Raw genomic sequence first — 27694 nt, 5'->3', positions numbered from 1 at the left:
GCAGGGACTATCTTGGGGTTTTCTCCCTAAAGCTGCAAGGTCCGCATTAGGAGATTATAGTTACAAGTTAATCGTAATGAATCATGGCGGAAATATTTACATACAGGATTATCTTACATGATTGCAGTGTTCTGGTAAGAGAATTGACCTTAACATAAAAAGAAGGACATAGCGTCAAAATGAAACCAAATTGGTCACGTGTCGTCATATGAACCCGAAAAGGAAAAGTGACATCAACCGAGAGTTTAGATTTAAACTTTGAAGAGGAAATACAACATTTTGTACAAGATGTAAATTCGCAAACCCTCAGAACTATTTTTATAACATAAATAAACCCTTGTTCAATGGGGATATCCTGTTAACTATTATAACAATTTTTTTTTTTTTTTTTTTGGGGGGGGCACAAAATCTCCCCAACTAATTGCTATAATTAATGTTAGAGAAATCAGTTTGTTGAAAAAATAAGATCGTCGCCCTTCAGGCATGCCTACTCTCAATTAAAGCACTGACGAACATCTTAAATTATCGGTACATTTTACACCTTGTGTGGCCTAAACAATAATTGCGGGGAAAAAAAAATATATCCATGGGGAATACCCAATAACACCGATCGCATCGGCGGATGCGAGCAGGATGTGTCGGGAGGGATAATAATATAACGGTGTTTTTGAATACCGCCCTCTGTTGACACATACACACACACACACACACACGCCCCAGATACAGACACATAAATCAGCCGTCGGATATGAAATTCAAGTTTTCGCGCGGGGCTCTGGGAGAGTATACATGAAAAAGTTGTATATACATATACACACAAAGGTAAACACGTGCGTACCGACACATATACGTACGTACATACTAGGTGGTAAGAGCTTTGACAGGGTAGATTACATGAGTAAAAAGTGAGTTCGTGAAAACTTATTTTGCAAAGTGATGTCAATAAAAGTGAAGCCGATGACGAGTTTATGAGTAAGTATAGGAAATACTGGCTAAGTGTACACTGTTATTATTGAGTACAAATTTAGTTTACTCGCATTTTTATTATTGTTTTGACTATTGTAAAAAAACAAGTGCCAGCACAAGTCTAGAAAATCAACTTGTGTGCACATGGATTTGGATTGGATGGTGCGTGCATGGCCGGATCATGTATGTTTCAAGTTTGTGTAAACTGTAAGTGTAGGCAGCATTTTGGTCACTTTACTTTGGACTTATTTGGGCTTGATGACAATAAAATTGTGGATAACTTTCCGTATAGCGCCACCACTTTTCCACTCATTTTGGATAAAATTCCGTATTGTTTCCCTCATTTTTTATAACCCCACACACTCAAAGTTCATGATGCTTGTATTGGCTTTTTGAGTTAAATTAAAAGACATCTTAACAAAAATGCAATTTTCTGCTCAGATAACTTTCCGTATGGCGCCACCACTTTTTCACTCATTTTTACAAAAAAGGATATCTCATTGAGGTAAATTAGATACTAAATCATTTCATATCGAATGAAAAAGTGGTGGCGCCATACGGAAACTTTTCCTTCCGCTCAGTACCCACGATTGTTTTTTCTGTTTCATCGCATGTTTTTTGACTCCTCAATATGCATTGAACGCTTCATTTTTTGGTCACCAAGCACTGTACACGCTTGCCGAACTGCCGAGCCACGACTGAGTTGGACTAAATCATTCTGTACAAGGGGTGGTTCGCAACAGTGCGTCATAAGCGGACACTCGGTCGTTGCTCAGCAGTTCAGCTAGCGAGTAGGCTGGTACCCGCTGGCAAAGCGCCAGTGACCCCCAAAAACACATGAAGTAGTGTAGCCCTGGTAGGACGTCAGTCAGTGCCACTGCACTGATGTCCTGGGTATAATTATAATATAAAGGTTCTTTACATAACAATGCGAACACATATTTGACTACAATAAGCTGATTCACTATTACAACTGCGCATGTCCGTTACTGCTGACAACGCAATTTGTTTATCTCCCGAGACTTTTTGACAATAAACCCGGGTATTGTCAAAAGGTCACGGGAGATAAACAAATTGCGTTGTCAGCAGTAACGGATATGCGCAGTTGTAGTAGTGAATCGGCTTATTATCATTATTTTTTACTTGATTTGAGAAGTTGAAATTCCGTTCAGATATTCATAGTGTCCCTCACTATATTCTCATTGAGTTGACAGCTAACAAATATATCCGTTGAAGAAATTATTTCCGAAAATATGTCGAAGTTCTGGATTTGATCATCGTGTACCAATTGATAGTGTGAGCCCAAGTGCGCATGGCTTTGAGTACAGTGCATTATCTTGCTGCTATTCGCGTCAACTGGGTTGGTGCCGTTAACTTGCCTTCAACTCCTCCAATATACATGTTAAAATCCAGGAGACATAAAACTGTAAAATATTCCAGTTCAAGCAGAATTTTTATAAGGTTCAGGTTGAATTTCGGTTACAAAATCAAGAATTTCTTTTGTGAATTTTTTTTTTTAAAGCAGCAAAGCCGTCTGCCGCCATCTTGCTTTTTCACAGGGCTTCTTGTACATGTGCGGACAACAGAGGGCGCTTTCCTGCGCGCGTATATTTTTTTTCTTGGACGGTTAGCATGCGCTAATTTATGGTAAAAAGTGGCCTCATTTGTCCTGGGAAAAAATACGCTTCCAGCACATAGAGTCTTGGCACTAGACATCAATGCTCGGTATCGAATAGTTCTGCGCTTTGTGTGAATTGCTCGCTGACTATTATCCATCTGCTTTGTGTGGTTGACACAAGTTGACGGCATTTTCGCTGCAAATAGTAGGCCGCCAGTGATCAGTGGAAAGAAAGTGTTTACACGGGAGTTAGTGCACGACGTGGGATCAAAAAACATCAATTTCAGTTTTCATTTCACAAAATATTAACACCAAAGGAGAAAATTCAACAATTTTAAATAATGCGTGCTTGGAGTTCCAACTACAAGGAACATGTGAGTAAAAGTTCAGACTCCCGAGTTAGGTAGAAATATTTTTAACAGATTTTTGAATTTTTTTCCCGCAATGGTACGGGACCTTTATACCCTGGACTCTGTCGCGTTGCCTGCAATGGAGGAGTCTAACCTGGGCTAGAAGTAGTGGTGGTTACAACTACTGTAACTATGGTAACTATGCCACTAGGCACCGGCAGGGGTCGCCAGGATACAGAGAGTTTTCCAATTCATGCCTAGTCCAGTCGTGCCTATAAAGTGCAGTGTTTGTCACAATGTGGTTTAAACTGTGCCTTTATTTTCTTTACTTACGTGTAGATAAAATGGATCAGTCCTTATTTTAACTTGCCTTCTTACAAACTTAATGGAACAGTCTTATTAGCATAACTCAAACTAGTTTGGATCACTAGGTACTCAGGTTGTGGTTTGTTTTCGTGCACTGTCAACTATGTGGTATGTTCCTTTTGTTGGAACCAGCCTTTGTTGCACACACACAGTACTTTTTTGTACCATTAGTTACTTTGTTCATATGGCAGAATGTTTCTTTAAAACTTTAACTCGGATTTCATTAGGCTTAATGTAGCATGTAGAAGTGACAATAAAATTGTAGCCTAAACAATCGGCTACAAAACTTTGATTGTATAAGTGTCCCTTTATTTTCAGTTTAGTCGTAGAAGAATACCAGGAACAAGTAGTTAGGGTGGGGCTGAATACAAAGAGAGTGTGTGAGAAAGGACATATGTGAAAATGCTGTGCGAAGGCAGTTGACTTCAAAAGCTGAGAGTGAGAGGACGTGTGAGGTTCTGCGATATAGCCACCAACCAGTGCATGTAGCTAAACAGACTTGTGCATCAGTTGGCATACAGTTTTTATGCCGAAGCCAAAGCTCAGTGAAATCAGCCACTGAGGCAAGTCATTAAACATTGTAACGGTGTATTGCCGCAAGCCAGCGGAAACATGTATGAGGGCCAGGAGACCTAACCAGCACATCCCAAGAATACGACGCATTAAGAAACCGTAAGTTTTTTAATTCCTTTTACCTCATAACTGAACATTGCCAAATCAAGAAGTAGAAGTTTGCAGACTTAATTCATTGTGATTTTATTTCATAATAGACCTCATAACTGAACATTGCCAAATCAAGAAGTAGAAGTTTGCAGACTTAATTCATTGTGATGTTATTTCATAATAGACCACTCTTTCTTTAAAGTTTTGAAGTGAAAGTTTTGACGTGATTGAAGGAGAATTTCGCTTTTCAATAACCTTGCACTTCTTGAAACTGTATGGAAGTTGCCACTGTTAAAGTTGCTGTTAGTTATTTAACTCTCATCACCAAGTTGGGACTAAACAATAGTTTTTGGTGTTGTTACAGATCTAAGATATGAAAGTTATGTATTCCCATGTTTCGATAGTTTTGGATCACTGTTTTTATTAATAGATGGCCTTGAGTGAGGATTGGAGATTAACTGAAAGAATTCAGAATGATATTGATGACTGAAATTGCCAGGACTTTTACAAGGGGCTACCTACTGAAGCCAGGGTATACAGACGGGGAAACATCTGAAGGGCGAGAGTAACAGAGCGCCAAGAGTCTAGGGGGACAGAGTGCCTGCAACCTAGCCGACGGTGACGGCCAAGAGCCAGAACCAGTATCAGTATCCATTTGCTTAAATTTCTTTTGTCAATTGATTTGTTAAATTTAGCCAAGGTGGAAGATACACAAAAACTGTTAATACTGTTGTAATTTATAGCTGAAAGACAGCCACTGCGTTGAAGTGAAATTTAGAGAAGATAAAAGTCCACCTGGACAGAATTGTAAAATAATTTGTGTTAGAAGATTTAATGTGAAAGTTACACATCAGTGAAAGAAAGAAAGAGTACTCAGAAAACTGTGACTTCTTAAAGGCAGTGGACACTGTTGGTAATTACTCAAAATATTAGCATAAAACCTTACTTGGTGACAAGTAATGGGGAGAGGGTGGTGGTATAAAACATTGTGAGAAACGGCTCCCTCTGAAGTTTCATAGTTTTTGAGAAAAGTAATTTTTCACGAATTTGATTTTGAGACCTCAGATTTAGAACTTGAGGTCTCGAAATCAACCATCTAAACGCACACAACTTCGTGTGACATGGGTGTCTTTTCTTTTACTATTATCTCGCAAGTTCGATGACCGATTGAGCTCAAATTTTCACAGGTTTGTTATTTTATGCATATGTTGAGATACACCAACTGTGAAGGCTAGTCTTGGACAATTACCAATAGTGTTTACTGCCTTTAAGGAAGCTCCTTGAATTCAAATGAAGATTGTATTTAACGTATCATTTACTTAATTTTATTTTGATATAATTGCCTGTTAATAATTTTGAACGTAAAATAAAACGTGTACAGTTTAAGTGAATAAGATAATCAAAGGATTCTGGTTTCAGGACTTATTTCTGTTTGTTTTAGAACTCGGTTCTGACAGTGTTGGCGATCTATTTTTGGCAACATTTTGTTCACAGGAACATTTATGAAGTGGCCTTCAGTTAACCATGTCACACACTCATACATGTTTATGTTATTGCCTTCACACTTCATCAGATCTGGCCATCACACAGACAGTTACTCCACTGGGTGACTGTCCTTTCCTTTATTTGTCCACAGACTCGATCTCACTCTTCAGAATGGTGAAACGCAAAGTTGCCCTCGCGTTTGCAGATACGAGTAGCCACGGCAACAGTGATGATAACAAGACGACTGCAAGAAGATCTCGTCGTACAGGAAACACCCAGAAGAGGATTGACCAAAGCAATGTCACCAACAGTGACAGTGACGATGACGTAAGAATGTCACCTCGTAAAAATGTCTGAAGAGCTGTATAAGTGTGTATTACTATTATTATTTGAAGAAAAAAAATTAGTGTAATAATTAATGATTTTTTTAATTCTGATTATTTCCCAGATTGACTTTGTAGGTGAGATGCCGATGGGAAGGTCCAGTGCTGCTACTGCAGTGAAAGCAGAGCGATCTCAACGTCATCAACAACGTCATGAAGCCCAGAACCAGAATCGCCAAGGTGCCGAGCAGAGACGTAAGTCTTTTAAACAAAATAATGTTTTTTTAAATGATTTGTGGTTGAACAAAGAAAACTTGAACCAACAGAAAACTTGACTCCCTGATTCCCTGATTCCCTGATTCTGGCAAGTAGATGCACACTTGGTGTTACCGCAAACCAAATATATATGTATGAATACAAATGAGACCTGCTACAAAGTATATTGTGTGTGTTCGTTTAGCTTCCCTGGGTCAACCCCGGTGTGTGGCGTTTTTTTTTCTAGGACGAACGTGGGTAATTATCTGCACACGTTCGTCCTGGGAAAAATACCCGCCACACACCGGGGTCGACCCAGGAAAGCTAAAGGAACTGTCTTAGGTACTGCTGCCAACCCCCCCTGGTGTACTTTTATTGTTGTCTGTTTCAGATGAAGACGATTTAAGACAAAGAGAAGAAGAAGAACTAAAGGCAAGTGTTGTTGTTTATTGTTTTTTTGTCTCCTTTGTAAGATCCAATGCAGCAAGATTCTTTATCCCCGATGCAAATTTAACATATTAAATTATGCAGTACCTGCTGCTAAAACATTGGATTCAAACTGCCGCTAGCTACCAGGTGATGTCGTTGGTCTAGTTGGTATGATCAGCCCTGTAGCCTATTTCACGAAACGCTAGGATTAAGCGTAACTTGAGTAAGGACGAGTTCAATGTGTCCTACGTATTTAGGTACGAAGCTGGACTCGTCCTACATGTGTGTAAGACTTAATACTAATCCTAAGTTAGGAAGAGTTTGGTGAAATTGACGGATGATACTTCACGGAGTCAACAAACGCTATTGCCTCCAAGCCCCCTGGTCATTGCCTTGGTGCCCTTAAAATGCTCCAGTAAAAATTTACAATTTCCTCGTAGGGTGCCCTTCACCGAGGAAAAAATGCCTTGGTGCCCTTGCCCTTTCAAAAACGAAGCACACAGATCTGTGAGATGCTCGGCTTGATCAACTCATATCAACGTTTAATGTCTATTTTGTCTTCTTTTTGAATCACAAAATCATCAATTGAATTTTATATCTTTCTCGATTTTATTTTTTTTGCAGCGTGCGATAGAACTCAGCAAGCTCGATATGGAGGTAGAAAAAAGCCAATCTGAATCACAAGATGAGTGGATCACCCTGGAACCCCAACGGCGCTTCAATGAAAATCAATCATCGCAGCTCAAAAGAAAATCTCTTTCCAGTAGGGGTAGCCGGGCAGCTGATGGGCCTTCGGAATGGCATGTAAGTGAAAGGATTACCATGTTCGCTTGACTGGTCTAAGTACATAAACACCCTTAAAGCCATTGGACTCTTTCGGTAAACAGTATTGTCCAAAGGCCCACACTTCGTGTATCACAACTTATGTTAAAATAACAAGCCTGTGAAATTTAAGGCTCAATCGGTCATCGGAGTCTGGAGAAAACAACAGGGAAAACCCACCCTTGCTTCCGCACGTTTCACGTTTGATGATTATTTATGGTGATTTGTGGTAATAAAACCAAAAAAAAACAAACAAACAAACAGACAAACAGACAAACAGACATACAGACAGACAAACAAACAAACAAACAAACAAACAAACAAACATCAGAGCTTGAGTCTGGTAGTCTTAATCCCTCGGCCAAGACACCACCATAATCTTTATGTAATTGCTTTTAAAATTCCAGGGAAAATGTTTTGCATCATTTACACATTGTTGAATAGCCGCTTACTTTTAAAATGAACACTCTTTACTAAATTTTTTTATTTTATTTTGAATTTGTTGATTGTAGGAAGACAAACCACAATCATCAAGTTCCAGCCACTCTACCCCGTTAGAAATGGAACCAACCAGCCAGGAGCATTACAATGAGTGGCAAGATGCGATGGAAAGTCCAGAATGGGATGATCCATCTCAACAGAAAGGGGTGGATAACAGGGATCATAGCTCGCCAAGTTTCTGTATGAAAAGAACTGATTCCATTGAAAAGGTAAGTTTGGCTAGTCAGCTCGAAAATCTTTTTATTTCAACGATTTTGGTGACAAATCCAAGGAAGGGGTTATTTATATATCTTATAGTTAAATATTAGTCTGATTGTATGAATGATAGACTTTTACATTCACTAGTGGTAATTATTCAAAATTATTTTAAAACTTTCTTAGTAACAACCAATGGAGAGCTGTTGATAGTATAACATATTGTGAGAAACGGCTCCCTCTGAAGTAAGGTAGTTTTCGAGAAAGAAGTAATTTCCACAAATTTAGATTTGAGACCACAGAAGGATGTCACTGTAGTAAAATACAAGTGTGTAAGCCGGCCAGGAGTCGTAGGTTAGCACTAGTCCTAACTCTTTGTGAAATCGACCCCTGACCTCCTAATTTGAGCTCCACGTCTTGAAAAAAAAAAAAAATTACAGGAAATTTGAATCTTGTTCTGAAGTGAGCTCATTATAATTCAAACTTCCTGCTTCCTTGCTATAATACTTTTTTATCAATTGTCTTATAACTTTCAAATTTTGTTCAAACTTTTCTTTTTCAGCGGAGAGGGAAAATCAACAGCAGTCAACCTGAAACTAGCAGGCATCAATATGCTGAAGAAATGTAAGTGCAACTATTGGAATGTTGTATTACAAAATCCAAAATTTGAGATTTAGTTTTTGATTTAATAAAAAAATAACGCTGAATGCAGACGACAGAAAGTAAGCTTCCCATATCAGTGTTTTGATTGGATCATGATGATGTTTGTCAGCTGCACTCACATTTTGGCATGGTTGGCTTGTGTGTAAAGCGCTCGCCTCTCACCAAGGTGACCCCGGTTTGATTCCCGGTCGGGGCCATATGTGAGTTGAGCCGTGCGTTGGTTCTCTGCTGTGCCACGAGGGTTTTCCAGACCATCCGGTTTTCCTCCCTCTGGGAAAAATCAAACACTTTCGATCTTGGCTGTGCTCTGTGATCATAATAGGTTGATGAGGCTGGCAGCCAAAGGCGCCCTTGCATGCCTGCTTCTCAAACACGTTGTAGCCGCGTCCTTTGCAATTCAGCTCTTAGCTGCCCCCCCCCAAATTATTCTATAACCTTGGACCAATCAAAACACTGATATTGAAAGCTTAGGTCACTGCACCTTTATCCAATGAAATCATTAGTTCTGTAAAACCAATACCTGTCTTTATCATTGAGAATAAAGACAGGGGACCAGTCTACCATTGTTACTGTGTTGTCCTGTGTGTGTTTTATCCTTGTCTTTTCATGTGTGACTAGTTTGTGTGCCTTCAATTATTTCCATTTATTCTGTGCATTGTTCTTTCTCATAGATACATATGTATGTTCACAAATTCGGGGGTCTCCATCCAATGAGCTTGTTTTTAGGAGACCTCCTCCACTTAAAATATAAACTTTCCTCCCATGTAATGTTATACTTTGTCATTTTAAATGATTGAGTGGACTAAGAAGCTAAATATCAAATGTTTTCTTTCCGTAGAGTCGGGCATCTCACCAAGGAATCACCACAAGAACCGCGTAGTCGCCTTCGGCTTCGTAAACGCACCGTCCAAGGCGAGGTCTCTTCGCAACACAGCCACCCCTCTAAGACAAGAAAGGTACCCTCCGCTCAAGACGCTGATGAGAGTGAGGATGATAAAGGAGATGAACAGAGTCTAGAGGAGATTGATATGACCAAGGATGAGGAAGTATCATCCGGGGAGGAGGAGACGGAAGAGGAACGACGAGATCTTGAGATCATTCCACTTGTCGATACAAGGTGAGCATAGAATGAGACAATCAGTATAGTCTTATTATGTGTCTGGTAATGAAAGCAGAGATGCCTTAAAGGCAGTGGACACTATTGGTAATTACTCAAAATGATTATTGGCATAAAACCTCACTTGTTGACGAGTAATGGGGAGAGGTTGATGGTATAAAATATTATTAGAAACGGCTCCCTCTGAAGTGCCATAGTTTTCCAGAAAGAAGTAATTTTCCACCGATTTGATTTTGAGACCTCAGATTTAGAACTTGAGGTCTCGAAATCAACCATCTAAACGCACACAACTTCGTGTGACGAGGGTTATTTTTTCTTTTGTTATTATCTTGCAACTTTGATGACCGATTGAGCTCAAATTTTCACAGGTTTATATATATGTTGAGATACATCAACTGTGAAGGCTATTCTTTGACAATTACCAACAGTGTCCACTGCCTTTAAAGACAGTGGACACTATTGGTAATTGTCAAAGACCAGTCCTCTTACTTGGTGTATCGCAACATATGCATAAAATAACAAACCTGTGAAAATTTGAGCTCAATCGGTCATCAAATTGGCGAGATAATATAAGTTATTGACATAAGTTATGGAGAGCCTTTTAAAAAACCATAATAACAAGAAAACTTCTTTGCACTGAAAATTCTGAAATTCATTATTGAAGAAGTTGGTTTTTACATTTCAAACACATAACTGCGTGATTTTTCTTCTTTTACATGAATGCCGTTGTTTGACTTGACATTTGCGTTCCAACTACTACAGGAAGGTGAGCCACTTATTTTTAATGGCCTTTAGCCTTTTCATTTATTTAATACATTTTTTGCATATTTCAAAACATGGGGTTATGTAAAAGCTTGAGTTTTATGGAGAACTGAATTCAGGAAAAATTGAAATGAAATAGAAGACTTCCCGCCACCAAAGTTTCATCTCCATTTGCTTCCCATTCTACTAACTCTGTCATGGGCTGACCTGTCGCTAACGATCGGTTTATGTCCCTTCAAAAAATTAGTTGTAAAATAAAGATAGCGTGGCCACACTGGTTTCAGAATAGCAAAGAGAATTCTTTAGGGCACTATTGTGACCAGTTTTTGGGGTGGGTTGCCATTTGTAAAAACGAGTTTACGATTAGTTTGGCCACATGCAGGCATGATATTTTTTCTTCTTAAGTTGGTTTTTAGTTTGTTTTCCCTCTGCAAAATCAGCTACATTTTTATTTAACAGATGTACATGTAGGTCAGTCATAATACTGAATAAAGTTTTCCTGCTTTTTTCCTAGAGCCAATTACCATGCCTGCATTATGAACAATTTATCAATAGAACAAATGGTGCGTGAGAGTGCTAATAAACAGATATTTAAATCATGCATTTCTTGTTTTTTTTTCCAGCCTCGTCATCCGAAACACCCGTACTACGCCCCTCTGAATTTCAGCAAGTGCACCTACACAAAAGTCGTCTATAAGCTGATTCAGGCGTACTGCAGTCGCCTTAGACGGGCTCAAAGCAAGGCACTGACCAAAGTGGTTATGGGAAATCCGGTGGCGACTGGTAACTGTTTCCGCGATACCCTTGTATTTCGGAAGCGTGGCAGTAGGGGTTTCACATACTATACTCTAAGCGATAGCGATGAGGAAGATATAGCCGTTGCTGACAATCACATAAAAGCGGGACCGTCGGACACTCCAGTAAAGACAAGACTCGTTAGGCGAACAACCAAATTTGATTTAACCGATGATGACTCGGACTCGGATTTTATCCCAGTCAGACGGAACAAGTTGTCGACAAAGGGACGACAGAAGCTATCTGCTTCAGACGTAGTCGAGATGCTCAAGACGAAGAGTCAGCATCTTCAGGAGCGAGAGGAAGATGTGATTATACCTGACGATAATGAGGCATTCTTTCAAACCTTAGGACAGGATCAGTCACAGACGCAAGATTATTGTCCTGATGACTCTGATAGGAGGCAACCGACAATCAGGACAGCTCACAAGTCTCAACTAACTCCCTCCTATGCTACTGGAAGATCTTTCTCTCCTCACTGCGTAGCTGGAGCAGACAGTCAGAACAGCATCACTGATATTTTCAAAGTGTCCACTAACGACGACGAAACGGATGAACAGGAAGCATCTGAAAGCCCCACTAAGAAAACTGACGGAAAGAAACAAAGACCGACCCTCGGGGGAGACAGTGAAACGGATAGCTTTGATGAGCGATTATTGGCACAAAGTTCTCTAAATAATTCAGCACTATCTAAGAAAGCAGTAACGCCAACATTCACTAATCATTCTCAATCCAGTAATCGTGCAATCAGTAATCAGGAGTTGCTGTCACCGGAAAATTCCAAGATGAGAAGTTTGCAGGACACCGATAAGGACGCATTCAGTGAGAAGTCGGTGATTTCTTCAGGGCCTGCCGACTCTTCCCAACAATGTCAACCCTCACAGGAAAATTTAAGGACTGAGAGTCGAGACAAGGAAGTTGAAGTTGACGAGTACGACGGCCTTGGGCCAAGTTTTGAGGAGAAGAGGTTAATTTATTATGGTGAGATGTTTCCATCTACAGAACCTGACAAGATGAAGCAGAGTAGCTGGGAGGAACGTCTTGATGAGGAGATGTCTCAAAGTAGGGTCAAGAAAAATGTGCAAAGTGTCACTCCTGGACAACTCAAGACACAGCAGCAGAAACTTACAAGTAGAGCCACATCAAGTGGAGGATCACAACCTCCTGAAGATGCATCATCGACAATCAACCTAAGTGCCTTCAGACCACAGAGGGCCTCCGTTGAATCGTCTGAACAGAAGGTTGGGAGGGGTAAAACTGAATGCTTCAATGACCATGAAGAGAGGGTGGATGATTGGGATGCTGATGGAGATTGCAGCGAGGAGGAAAGGGTTCAGGGTGAGGACGTGGGGGAGGTTGGAGAGGGAGAGGAGGATGCGGGAGATGGTGACGCGGACAGTGATGTGACCTGCATGGACGAGAACGAACACGTCGAGGATGAAATCGGTGAACCACCTCAAGATGATGACCAGATTGACCAGACTGAAGATGGTGAAGAAGAACTGGATGAGGATGGAGATGAGGAAGTGGTTAGCGAAGGAGGAGACGTTGTTGTTACAGTTGAAGATGAGGTTGAAGAGGTAGGAAGTTTACCTACCATATTCAGAATCGGGAAAATGTGCCTAAAAATCATTAAGTGCGAGAGTAACCCCAGAAATTACACAGATGCAGGAAGGTTCCACTAAATACTGGCTCTGCAGTAAGCCAACAAGTCTGATTGGAGAGGGGGGGGGGGGAGATGTTGGAAACCTCTGATAGAGCACAGGAAGAGTAGTGGTTAGCCCTGGTGTTTCTGGTTCAATTAACAAGCACCCTTCAGGCCTGTATTCTTCGTTTTTGAAAGGGCAAGGGCACCAATGCATTTCTCCTTGGTTAAGGGCACCCTATGAGGAAATTGTAAATTTCTACCGGATCATTTCAAGGGCACCAAGGCAATGACCATGGGGCATAGAAGCAATTGCCTTCGTTGCCTCCGTGAAGTATCAGGCCTGATCCTTGTTTATAGGTTTCCTCTGGCTTGCGAGCTGCAGTGATGAAGTTCACTTACAACGTATCCTTGATTTCATCACTTAAACACAATAATGACTTATTCAAGACCTTTCTACATTAACGCAAACAAGCCTTGAATTAAACCCACATTGCCTGGTTCCCTGTGCTTTTGCTGTGGTACCCTTTGCAAAGTTCAAAAATACAATTTAAAGATGCTATGTCAGATTTTTGGCCCCAAACATTAAAACAATAGATTTTTTTTGATTGAATGGTATTTCAAAGAGTATCACCCGCTTTAACGAAAAAAAGTGTAACTTTTACTTTTAATGGTCAGGAACCATGAACAAAATTTAAAACGTTTCTTATAAAACACATAAGAATTGGTCACATTATATATTTGGGATCCCGGCAAAAACTAATATTTAGCACTTTATTTCACTGCTACTAATAATAAGCGGACTCTTTCGAGCAATGGCTCAAATGAAAGCTTGTAACTTTCTCGACCCCCATCAAAATACCTATCATAAAAATTTTGAGTCAAATTGGCCAAAAATCTGACATAGCATCTTTAACATGTTCCTCATGGAAAAGAAAAATTGTTGTGCCCCTTCCTGAACAAGATTCGAAGCCTGTCCATAATTTTAAAATCCACTTTTCAACAGATTGGTGTGGAGTGTCCTTAATTGGAAGCTTGCTGATAATTTAAAATCCTTTTTTCTACAGAACGGTGTTGACTGTCCTTTATGTGGCGTTCAGTTCCCGTTGGATCGTATAGAGGCCCACGCATCAGAATGCAATGGTCCTGTGTCCCCACCACCACCTCCAAAAGGTAAGAAACATCCTTCTAATAAGGGAATAACAGGGTAGCGACGAGTTCTTAAACTGCCGTTTAAAACCGGCAGGGTCAAAGCTAAGATAATACTTTTCTTTTTGATCACTGAGACGAAAATTATTCTTATGACACTGTTTTACTTATTTCTCAAAAAATACAGCACTTTATAGCAAGTAATATACTCAGTTTTCTACTATCATTATCTTCAAACTGTGTAAGTTTAGTGGCAGTCTGGAGACATTGTGTTTTTTGTCCTACAAAAAGTACATAGACCCTTTAGAAAATGCACTTATGGTTAAATGCCAGTGCTTTAAAGGACACAAGTGTCATGGTCAATATTTAAACTCACACTTCGATGATTCAACCATAAACAATGGTGGCAGCATGTGTATTCTTGTCGGCCACATTGGTGTAACAACAGGACAATGGTGTGGAATTACACAATAAATGTCTCGAAAAAAAGGGAGATTACAACCAATATTTCCAGGTACTCCTGATCCTCTTTGTATGGGTTAAATCATTTGCGCAAATCGGCACACAATTTGCGCGAAACAAAAGGACAAAGGTGTGGAATCGGGGCTTACACAACAACTGTCTTACAGGAAAAAGGAGATTGCAACCAATATTTCCAGGTACTCCTGATCTCTTTGTACTATGGGTGAAAACATTTGCGCAAATCGACACACAAAAGGATAAAGGTGTGGAATCAGGGCTTACACAACAACTGTCTTACAAAAAAGGGAGATTTCAACCAATATTTCCAGTACGTCCTGATCCTATTTGTATGGGTGAAATCATTTGCGCAAATCGGCACATAATTTGCGTGCATCAACTGATATGCTATGTCAGCATGAAAAGAACCCTGCCAACCCACATGGGCACAGCGTTTGAATGTGTAAACAGTGCCTTGCGGAAACCATTGTATTACGGAAGGTGATGAAACCGGCCTCAGACCTTCAGACTTGTTTGTGTGTAAATCTCACGAACGAGGATTGAAGTCAATAATTGGTGCATGTTTTCGCTTAATTCAATTTCAAAACAAATTTAGAGTTTCCGAATTTCCGAATTTCCAAAGTGTTCTCTGCTAAAAATGAACTTGCGAAGACTTCGGATTAAGTAACACATTTTTCAGGTGGCACGTTTTGAGTTTAAATGAGACCATAGGTCATGTTGCAATGTTAATCCAGGACCCAGAAATAGAACAAAATGGCCTCCTGCAGGTTTGATGTGGTTCGGTACTATTTATGGAGCTAGGTTTTAGGTTTTCCACATTAACAAACAACAGGCTCCCAGCTGCCTGGGTTGGAGGACTTGTATTTAACATTTTGTACTACGTGTATTTCAAAATAACATTTTTCATAAATACCTTTAGACAGTTTCGCTATTCCTATTGGTGGAGAGTGCAGCAAATGTTTTGCACCAAGACTAACTACGCGCACAATGCATATCAAAGACTGTCTCAGTCTTAAAATTGCAACACATGTACATGGGAGCTCAGGGACATTTTCAAGGACGTCGGGAAACGGATAAGTTTTACAGAGTTTCTTACTTTATATCGCCTTTTAACCAAAAAGGCACTCATGAATGGGCTCTGGCCTTCATCGCCTGGCCATGACCCTGCTGGTTTTAAACTGCAGTTGAAGAACTCGTCGCTACCCTTTTATTCCCTTATTAATAGTTGGTTCTTAAAGGCAGTGGACACTATTGGTAATTGTCAAAGACTAGCCTTCACAGTTGTTGTATCTCAACATATGCATAAAATAACAAACCTGTGAAAAGTTTAGCTCAACTGGTCATCAAACTTGCAAGATAATAATGAAAGAAAAAAACACCCTTGTCACACTAAGTTGTGTGCATTTAGATGGTTGAATTTGAGACCTCAAGTTCTCAATCTGAGGTCTCGCAATCAAATTCGTGGAAAATTACTTCTTTCTCGAAAACTATGTCACTTCAGAGGAAGCTGTTTCTCACAATGTTTTATACCATCAACCTCTCCCCATTACTCGTTACCCAGTAAGGTTTTATGCTAATAATTATTTTGAGTAATAACCAATAGTGTCCACTGCCTTTTATACAATGTAGCACCCAGTATTCCAGTAGGTAGATCAAGGCGCTTCACAACATTATTATATCCCAATAATTTGTTTTTTTTACTCTTACAATGATGTGTATTATTAAAGGCACTGTATACATTTGGTAATTGTCAAAGACCAGTGTTCTCATTTCGTATATCGTAGCTCAAGGCTGTTTACTCCTAATAGGGAGCTGAGAAAGATTAAAGGGATGTTATTGGCCCAATGACCAGGGGACTATTGTAAAGCGCATTGATATGGTTTATTGTGAAATGCGTTTATAAGAATTGTTATTCGTTATCCTCGAAATCTTTTTTGGGGGGTTTAAATTGTATAATCCACACTTCTAGACCTTCAACTATCGTCGTACAAACAAGGATTAAAAATTGAATGCCTTCTTTTCTTGTCTTACACAACTGGTTCCTTATTAATAGCATCCAGCTTTTGTTTTGTATTTAAGTTTCATTTCTGCCTTGTTTTGCTGCGAGCAAAGAAGTCAAGTAATGCAACCATTGCCTTAAAATGGATCAGTGGTGCACCCATAAAAGAAACTATAACACTTATATGAAGGAAGAGTACAGGTTGACCTCTGGTGTTACTGGTTCACATACAGTGGCAACCACACTTGTTTACAGGTTTCCTCAGGCTTGCATAAGCGTACGTAGCTAGCATCCTTGCTGACAAAGGTTTCCCCAAGGTTTTCCATAATAATAACAATAAGACTTGTAATGCGCACATATCCACCCTGCTGGGTGTTCAAGGCGCCTTTTATACAGGTTTCTACCTTCTCACATACCTATTTATGCCTGAAGAGAAGCAAGTATTGACCCCTTGCACGCGCATCACATGCGGCGACCAATGCCATGCACACCATGTTGGTGGGCAGTTAGGTTTACGTGTATTAACGCCGCGTCGCCTAAAAGGCACACTTTACATGTGTTGTGTAAGGCATGTAAAAGAACCCAGTGCACTTATCGAAAAGAGAAGCCCCGGTGTTCCTGGCTGTGGCTGCTGTATGCGCCGTAGCACCTTGTAAACCCTTATAAGTGCTACATAATTGGGTCTCAGAATCCATCACTGCAATAACCTATCTTTCTGTAAGTTTATATATACTCAATATAAACCACAAGGGAAACTGACTGGGTAAATTTTGAAATGATTTTTGGGGTTGAACAAAGAATTGACTATGAGTGTGATTCGAACCAACGACCTCCGGATTAACGTGCCGGCGCTCTACCAACTGAGCTATCTAGCCCTATTTTGGGGTGGTCCCTATTTTGTCAATATCTTTGTATATACTCAGCGCCTAGAGTACCTTGTATGGTAGATACGTGCGCTATATAAGACTTCGATATTATTATTTTTATTACTATTATTGTTGCCGAATCTAACTTGATATCGTTCTTAAACTGACAGAGAACAACAGGCAAGAGGAGGATGATGTGGACTCCCAAGAGGTACCCGTGAGGGGAAGGAGGGCTCAGCATCACCCCATAAGAAAAGGCCTCTTGGGCTCACTGAATGATATCAACACTAACGGTGATGATGTTCCGGGTCCAAGCACAGCTGTGCAACCAAAAAGCAGGTAAAGTTATATTCCAGTGTGGCAGGAGATTCTGTACACCCAGAGATTCTGTGTGTCCCCCCCCCCCATGGAGATTTTGTGTCCCCCCCCCCTGGAGGGTCTGTCTTCACCCCCCAGAGATCTTGTCCCCCCCAGAGATTTATGTGTATCCCCCCCCCCCATGGAGATTCTGTGTCCGCCCCTGGAGAGTCTGTCTCCTCCCCCCAGAGATCTTGTCCCCCTTGTCCCCCAGAGACTGTGTGTGCCCTCGCCTCTGGAGGGTCTGTCTCCACCCCCAGAGATCTTGTTCCCCCCAGAGATTTATGTGTCCCCCCATGGAGATTCTGTGTCCGCCCCTGGAGAGTCTGTCTCCTCCCCCAGAGATCTTGTCCCCCTTGTCCCCCAGAGACTGTGTGTGCCCTCGCCCCTGGAGAGTCTGTCGCCCCAGGAGAGTCTGTTTCCCCCTCCCCCAGAGATTCCCTTCCCGCAGAGATTTTCACAAGTCAAGTCAAGTCACAAGTCAAATTTTCACACAATGTCGCTTTGTGTACCTGTGGGCCATGTTTTTTTTTTCTATTGTCATTTTTTATTAACAAAATATTGTTTTGTCAATTTTTAGGAGTCAGGTCAGAAATACTACAGAGGGAGAGAGACCGTTGCGAGGAATAGCCACAAAGATTATGAAAAAGAGTGAGTTAGCTGTTCCAACTAAAACCTTAGCTCCTTGGAAACTCTTGTCTCAAATCAACCATTCAGTTCTTTAGGTCTTTTGAACTTTTGAAACAATACCATTTTACTTGCGAAGTACAAAACAATACAATTCGATGTTCCCGCATTTTATTAATGCGATAATGCATTACATCACAATGCCATGGTATAATAGTAAATTGGTACAAAGGATAAACAAGAGTAAAAGAATAGGCCTACAATGAGAAAGTTAGTTACGTTAAGTAAGTGTCGTTGCCGAGCGGTTAAGAGCATCGAATTTTTAAACTCTTTGTGTTTCTGATCAGCAGAATGTGGGTTTGATTCCCCGACAGTGACCTTGTGTCCTTAAGCAAGAGCAATACACTTAACTTTTGCCACGTCCTATGTGACATAGTTTCTATACCTATATTCTCGTTGTAGTTTTTGCTTACTTTGTCATTGTCATTTTCTCCAGTAGTTTGTTTGTATTTATGTATGTCTGTCTGTCTGTCTGACGGTCCGTCTGTCTGTCTGTTTCGTCTGTGTTTTGTCCTAAGCATTTACCTTTAGTTTATCTATTTTGTTATGTAAAGGCAAGCCGCTACAAGCTACCTGGCTACCTGGCGTTTTCCGCCAGTTTATTATTATTTTTTCTATCATTTATATATACCTGCATGTATTACTATAATATTGTGGAAATGTTTTGTGGAAATATATGTATATTGAATTGAATTAAATTGAAAGCCGTTGGTCCCATGTGTTGTGTTACACATGTAAAAGTACTCTTATACACATATCGAAAAAGAGAAGGGGTTCGCCCCGGTGTTCCTGGCTGTGGCTGCTGAATGTGCCGTAGCACTCTATAAACCATTACACGGTGTGCTAAGGATTGAGTCTCATAATTTTTAAAATCTTTGTCCCACTCACCTTCAAGTTAAAGTAAATGGTGCTTTGTATCCTGTGGAAAAGGCGTGTTATAAATACGTTTATTATTATATTAAGTTCACTGGTGCCCGTGCATTTTGATGGGATTCTAAACAGTTGTTTTGAAGAGTGGTAGTTTGGTAGTACATGGATCATGGGGGTGATTACTCAGGCAAGAAGTTGCCTTGTCCCATATTTTTCAAATTATTTGTATTATATAAATTCAGATATTTTGTTTAGTTTTTACCAAATAAATTTGGTGTATTTTTAGTTTCAAGATTTTTTTGAATGAATAGAACTACTAAAGAGATTTTGTAAACAAATAATATATGTCTTCAATTGACTTTGCATTTTGGATACGTGCGATACTGTAATAATGTAATTATAGACTGCTAAATTTGACTACTACATGTATGTCCTCTCTGACAGTTTTCTTGCATTTCTATGAAGCCACCCATTTGACTCGATATGGAGTATCCTTTCTTAAAACTGCACTATTTTTTGTATATTTTGTAGATACATCGGGCAGCATGTCAAGTAAACAAGATCCTATTTCAAGCAAGTGGTCTCCATATGAGAAAAGGTAGAACAACAGGTTGTTTGTGAGCCAAGTTTGCATAATGTTTCCCTTGTGGTTTATTGTTTGACATCTGAGATAGAAAGTTGCATCGCTTTAAGCTGATCCCCTGGCTGCTGCTTCCCAGGTTGTATCGTAAACTTGGGTGGGATCCCTGGCTGCAGAGCAGTTAAGGGTTGTATGGCTTTGACTGGCACCGCCGAACAAAAATATTGTCAAATATAGAGACCGCCAACATAGGACTGGATAGCTCAGTTGGGAGAGCGCCAGCACAAGTTCTCTTGGAGCGCATTTTACTTTAACGTCTCAATGCGCTTTACATGCGATTCCTGGTCATTGGGCGAATCACATCCCTTTAAAGGCAGTGGACACTATTGGTTATTACTCAAAAAAATTATAAGCATAAAACCTTACTTGGTAATGAGTAATGGGGAGAGGTTGATAGTATAAAACATTGTGAGAAACGGCTCCCTCTGAAATAACGTAGTTTTTGAGAAAGAAGTAATTTTCCACAAATTTGATTTCAAGACCTAAGACTTAGATTGTGAGGTCTCGAAATCAAGCATCTGAAAGCACACAACTTCGTGTGACAAGGGTGTTTTTTCTTTCATTATTATCTCGTAACTACGCCGCCCAATTGTGCTCAATTTTTCACAGGTTAGTTATTTCATGCATATGTCGAGATACACCGATTGAGAAGACTAGTCTTTTACAATTACCAATAGTCTCCAGGGTCTTTAATCTTTCTCAGCTCCCTGGGGAGTATACAACCCGGGCTGCAGTGTTCTCCAAAGGCTTTTTCATACACGATATCAAGTGCCGTGCCCGGGATTCGAACCCACACTCCAATGACCACCAAACCACTCGGCCATGACGACCGGGAGGTTGCAGGTTGCTCCTGTAAATATTTCTTTGTAAAACCCCAAATATAATTGAAATATTGTTTTACATTTCCTCTTTCTTTTTGAAAGATTGACTCCAAACTGGGATGAGGATGCCAGTGATAGCCATTCGGAATCCAGTGATCATCTCAACGCCACTCTAATTCAGTTAGTCCAAGACCACAATTTGTTTCAGCCGAAGCGAACACGGGTACAGGAAAGGCCCACGAAGCGACAACGTCTTCAAGACGGGAACAAACAGTGAGTCATGGTTATTGTGCATTCCAGGGCCTCATTGACAGGCAAGATGCTACATTAGTCAAGAAGTTTAATTTTTTTAAATTTTAAACAGCTACTTAAAGGGAGGGTACACGTTTGATAATTTCCAAGACCAGTCTTCTCACTTGGTGTATCCCAACATAAGCATAAAAACCTGTAAAAACTAAATTGGTCACCAAAGTTGCGAGATAATAATGAAAGAAAATAACACTTGTCACACGAAGTTGTTTGCGTTTTAGAAAGTTGATTTCTTACCTCAAGTTGTAAACCTGAGGTCTCTAAATCAAACTCGTGGAAAATAACTTCTTTCTCGAAAACTATGGCACTTCAGAGGGAGCCGTTTCTCACAATGTTTGATACCATCAACCTCTCCCCATTACTCGTTACCAAGTAAGGTTTTATGACAACAACTATTTTGAGTAATTACCAATAGTGTCCACTGCCTTTAAGGCATCCCTGGTTTCAGGATATTCAGGATACTTCTATTAACAATAACAATTAATAATAATTAACCATTTTTGTATAGCGCATGTCACAATCGCAGAGAAGTCTCTTTGCGCCTTGGGATGAAAACAAAAGAGAAGTAAAAGCTATTTTTGCTTCTCCTCATCCACCCAAGGGTACGAAATGGGTACCTGCGGAGGTGAAGGTGATATTGTTTATGAAAAAGCCCCTCGAAGGCAGACGGCAGAATACTCCCCAGGGAGCACTCCCCAGGGAGCGGAGAAAGATTACAGGAATGTTTTTTAGAAAATGATATTTTTAGTCACTTGTGTAAAGCGCATGGTCACGTTGTTGGAAAATGCGATAAATGAGAGTAAGTTAAAGGAACACGTTGCCTTGGATCGGTCGAGTTGGTCTTTGAAAAGTGTTTGTAACCGTTTGTTATAAAATGCATATGGTTAGAAAGATAATTTAAAAGTTAATTTAAAAGTAGAATACAATGATCCACACAAAGTTGCCTTGAAACTGCATGGTTTTCCTTTGACTTTGCAAACTAACACGGTCGGCCACTTATGGGAGTCAAAATTTGACTCCCGTAAATGGCCGACCGTGTTAGTCGGCAGGGTTGTGGAAAGTACCAAGTATACAGTGCTAACACACATCGGTGTAAGGGTAAAACCCAAATGAATATTGTTTATCCCCAATGCAAATTTAACATCTCTTATATCTCGTATACACTGCTTACACCAAAGATGTAAAAGTAAAACTAAAATTAATACAACTTTCGTTTGTTTTTTTCCTTTTTTACAGTGAGAAAACTTCAAGTAGTGTTGAAGAGACGGAGCCGTGTTTCATCTGCAATAAGAGAATACCAAAGAGTCTCTACGCTAAGCATGTACAGGATGAGATTGATAAAGCTGAGGCAACAGAACTTTCTCAAGATGCCGTGCAACCAAGACGTGGACTTCGCTCCAAGAAAGCGACTGGTGTGGAGACTAGCATGGAGTAATGACTGCCTACATCTCTCTTGTATGAATTAAATGCACTTCTCTTGAATTGTTGTTGGTTTGAGGTTTGATTCCTGCCCATTACAAGGTCACTTAGATTCTCTTCACAGCTTCTCCTACAAGTTCCCCCATACAGAACAAAAACATTGGTAAAAGAGCCTTTGCTCTCAGCGCACCTACCCTTTGGAACTCTCTTCCTGCTATACTCTGTACCCAGACAAACCCGAACCTCTTCAAATCCATCTCAAAACCCACTTGTTCACTCAATCTTTTTTTTGTAATATTATATTGTTTAGTTTATTTGTTGCTTTCTCTTGTTTAAGTTTGTTCATTTGTTTTGTAAAGCGCATTGAGGGTACTTGCAGTACTGAATTGCGCTTTATAAGTATTTCTTCTTCTTCTTATTATTCTGCATGTTGTTAAGTTCTGTTTTGGAACGTCTTTCGCTTCTCTCTACTGCCGCTTCCCAGGTTGTATCACAAACTGGGATGTGATCCCTGGCTACACCGCAGCTATTGTAGCCCATGTTTCTGTTAATGTTTTATCTACGCTGCAGTACAAAGACTGTTATTCAGACCGTACCGCTGGCCCAAAATCCGAACAAGTTTTCCACTTTGTTTTGCATTCCCCGCTCAAAAGCCTGCTTTTAACAGGCATATTATTTCTTTTAATTTTAAAAACAGCATGGAGAAGTTGCAGTCAGGACCCTCAAATGATGTTGGAGACCTGATAGAGGATTATGAATCTGGGGATTTGGGACCATTAGACTCCGAGTCCGACGACAGCTTATCCGACCCAGTCCTTGATCCAATGGTCAGTGAGTCTCCCATCAAAGCATTCCAACCAATCAGCAAACAGCCGATGAATTTGATTAACTTTAAGAACCAGTTTCAGAATAACGCCAGTGGAAGCAGGAAACGCCGCCGGTCCACCACCACGTCTTCTAGCAGGGGGCGTGGCCAAGGGAACAGAGGAGGCAGAAAGCAACGGGGGAAAAAACGCAGACGGTTCCCTCGTAAAAAATAACAGGTGCATCTTTTGTTTGATTTCCTCCATATTTATAATTACAGGCATGACATTATTTATAAAAATTGTCTTTTTTCTGATTTGTTTGTCCTTGGAAAAAATATAAAAAATTATGATTAATAGATTGAATGCTTTTTGAACCTGGTTAGCCCCTGTACTCGTAAAATATTCAAACTTTTTTCCAAGAAATAAACATCATGTCTGAAATTATGAAATATATGCTAAGCGTGATATTAGTTTGATGAAATTTTTCACGGTGACTGGAAATACCATCTAGTAAGGTTTGTGGTAACACTAACACCATGTTCATAAAATCTCTCTTTGACTTCTGATGGTTCTGAAAAGAACAGGTGGTGTGACAAACTCAACATTTTCATCAGTATGCGCTGATCATCTTCAGGAGAAAGCTGGACTCTTAATGTTTAGCAGGCTGTATAAAGTACTTTGGGTTTTGTGTTGTTCGAGAGCTTTTTTTCTTGCAGTGTTGGGTCTTGTCTTGATTTGGCCTGAAAAAAGTGTCGGCTTTGGCCTGCTAAAGTCTCCGTCATGTGAGGGAGTCTCCGTCATTTTATATTGTAAATATTTAAGCTTCAGCAGCTCAACGAGCTGTGTGATTTGGAGATGCAAGAGGGTTTTTATTAACATGGTGTTGCTGCTAGCCTACATATTACTTTGACTTTATTTTCCTTTGATAAAATGGAGATGGAACCAGGGAGGCATTTGCAGGGCAAGGGGTTCCCACATTGGACCCATTACTGTCTCAGGCTTGGCATTTCATGGAAGCCACTCAGGCCACTGGTACCCACATTGGACCCATTACTGTCTCAGGCTTGGCATTTCATGGAAGCCACTCAGGCCACTGGTACCCACATTGGACCCATAACTGTCTCAGGCTTGGCATTTCATGGAAGCCACTCAGGCCACTGGTTCCCACATTGGACCCATAACTGTCTCAGGCTTGGCATTTCATGGAAGCCACTCAGGCCACTGGTACCCACATTGGACCCATAACTGTCTCAGGCTTGGCATTTCATGGAAGCCACTCAGGCCACTGGTTCCCACATTGGACCCATAACTGTCTCAGGCTTGGCATTTCATGGAAGCCACTCAGGCCACTGGTACCCACATTGGACCCATAGCTGTCTCAGGCTTGGCATTTCATGGAAGCCACTCAGGCCACTGGTACCCACATTGGACCCATTACTGTCTCGGGCTTGGCATTTCATGGAAGCCACTCAGGCCACTGGTACCCACATTGGACCCATAACTGTCTCAGGCTTGGCATTTCATGGAAGCCACTCAGGCCACTGGTACCCACATTGGACCCATAACTGTCTCAGGCTTGGCATTTCATGGAAGCCACTCAGGCCACTGGTACCCACATTGGACCCATAACTGTCTCAGGCTTGGCATTTCATGGAAGCCACTCAGGCCACTGGTTCCCACATTGGACCCATTACTGTCTCAGGCCTGACATTTCATGGAAGCCACTCAGGCCACTGGTTCCCACATTGGACCCATAACTGTCTCAGGCTTGGCATTTCATGGAAGCCACTCAGGCCACTGGTCCCCATGCAAAAGTTTCCTGTAGACTTTAAGAATCTCCGAATGGAAGTGCCCTTTGCACAATGAAAGTGGGCTTGCCCTCTCAAGGATGAATTCCCATACCTGTTGTCATGGAGATGGGTCAGATTCATCGGCAGTTGAACATAATATGATGAACAGCTTTCCAAATTTATGATAATTGTTTTCCAGCAATAAGTATTTGCACAATGAGAGCTTTTTTGTTAAATTAACAAACTAATCATAAAAACGAGTTGATTAAAAACCACTTGCAGAAACTTGTTGTGACAAGTGCTGAAAACAAGTTGTTCCATGTAAGTCGATTGTTGTGATGTTTTTGAGTTTCTTAAAAATTGTCCCTTTCGGGTCGAGACATGCAGGTTTTTTCAGTCTGTTGGGAAAGCGTGTTCAACTCATTTGCAATGTTGATTTCTATAACATTTTTCAAAGCTAAAAACTTTTCCCAGATGTTATTGCTATGTTTGACACCGAAACATTAAACATACCGAATGATAACTATTGTTTTTGTTAATTGTTATGTTTTTATATTGGAAACCTCAGTATTTGTTTATACACAAGCCTATGTAGAAAGTGTTTTCTAACTGGAGATTCTGAGTCCATGAGTCATACTGCCTGAAGGGTCATAGGTCATGTCAACCAAGCCTGTCTGAGGCGCTTAAAGACACTGGACACAATTGGTAATTGTCAAAGAGCAGTCTTCTCACTTGGTGTATCTCAACATATGCATAAAAAAACAAACCTGTGAAAATTTGAGCTCAATCGCTTGTCAAAGTTGCGAGATAATAATTAAAGAAAAAAAAACCTTTTCACACAAGCTTTCAGATGCTTGATTTCGAAACCTAAAAATCTAATTCTGAGGTCTCAAAATCAAATTCATGGAAAATTACTTCTTTCTCGAAAGCTACGTTCCTTCAGAGGGAGCCGTTTCTCACAATGTTTTATATTATCAACCTCTCCCCATTACTCGTTACCATGTAAGGTTTTATTACTAATTATTCTGAGTACTTACCAATAGTGTCCACTGCCTTTCAAACAAACCCTAAGAGAAAACTTGTCTCTTGTTTTATGGGTGATACTCGACAGGATTGAAAGATATTTGAAAGACTTAAACTCAATATTTGAACATCATTCTTTTTAGACGAAAAAGACCCTCAGACTTTTCCTGTTTTGAGCTGACTGGCTCTACACTGAAATCACTGGCTTTGGACTTTTGGTCCAGTATAAAAATCGAGCCCTGATAATTGTCAACAACTTTTCATATACAACAAAAGAGCAAATCTCAAAACTTAATTACTTCTTCCAAGGTTTTATATAGAATTAACTGAAAGAAATGCAAGACTTCTTGTGCGATATCTTCTTGGCAGACAGTGAATAATGAAGGTCACTCTCGATGTGTGAGCAAGTTGACGAGATAGTTGAGTCAGCGCCATAATGTTGTCTTTGTAGTTGGACCCAGGTTCGAATCCCAGCGGGGGCACTTTATGTGGATTGGGGTTTCAGTCCCTACCTGTCTGTGTGGGTTTTCCCTGGAATACTTTTCTGTGGTTTCCCTCCCACTTCTAACTAATTCTGAGGTCTCCCTCCCACTTTTAACTAATTCTGAGGTCACAAAATCAAATTCATGGAAAAATACTTGTTTCTTAAAAACTACGTTACTTCAGAGGGAGCTGTTTCTAACAATATGTTATACTATTTATACCACTCATATAGTGGCCGCCATCTTGAAAAAGGCTACTCGTGGTTTTGTAATAACAGAAAAAAACAATAATTAAAGTTATTAATAACTAACAATGAATGTCAACTCAAACATACAAGTGGCTATTTTTGCGAATATTATTGTCAAAATAGATGTTCATCAAACGTTCACAACATCAAAATGTAATCTCAAAAAATATATTGACATGTTGACTGACGTCAATAGGGAGAAAACGTAGTATAGTGGTGACCCGGGAAGAAGTAATCGTTTAGGAAGCCATATCCCACACTAGGCGTGTAGCAAGCTTCTACAGGTCTGGCAGCCATTGCTTCATGCAAGTTATTGTTCCACTGATCTATATTATACTATGGAGGACTCCTTCATGATTAAACTGTCAGTATATAGGTGCAGTTAAAGGCACTGGACACCTTTGGTAATTGTCAACAACCAGTCTCCTCACTTGGTGTATCTTAACATGTGCATAAAATAACAAACCTGTGAAAATTTGATCTAAATAAATGGGTCGTCGAAGTTGCGAGATAATAATGATAGAAAAAACACCCTTGTCACACGAGGTTGTGTGCTTTCAGATGCCTCATTTCGAGACCTCAAATTCTAGTTCTGAGGTCTCGAAATCAAATTCGTGGAAAATTACTTCTTTCTCGAAATGAGCCGTTTCTCATAATATTTTATACCATCAACCTCTCCTCGTTACTCGTTACCAAGTAAGGTTATATGATAATAATTATTTTGAGTTTTTACCAATAGTGTCCACTGCCTTTTAAGTGTTAATAGTTTAAGTATAAACTGTTAATTTGGAGA

At 40.2% G+C, this 27694-nt stretch overlaps 1 protein-coding gene across 1 annotated transcript; it reads left to right on the top strand.

The window, feature by feature from the left end:
* Positions 1-1057: 1057 nt before the first annotated feature.
* On the top strand, positions 1058-25671 carry LOC139940819 (uncharacterized). Its single transcript, XM_071937203.1, is given in 16 exon segments — positions 1058-1173; positions 5600-5775; positions 5897-6026; positions 6418-6458; positions 7080-7259; positions 7790-7987; positions 8536-8597; positions 9475-9757; positions 11139-12890; positions 14023-14128; positions 17620-17788; positions 18387-18457; positions 19895-19961; positions 20927-21097; positions 22370-22564; positions 23250-25671. Coding segments are annotated over 16 exon segments (3981 nt in total). The 5' UTR covers positions 1058-1136; the 3' UTR covers positions 23593-25671.
* Positions 25672-27694: the final 2023 nt, after the last annotated feature.

This window comes from Asterias amurensis, chromosome 8 (assembly GCF_032118995.1).
Source record: "Asterias amurensis chromosome 8, ASM3211899v1".
Taxonomy (NCBI): Eukaryota; Metazoa; Echinodermata; class Asteroidea; order Forcipulatida; family Asteriidae; genus Asterias; species Asterias amurensis.
This window is presented reverse-complemented; position numbering and strand designations above follow the sequence as displayed.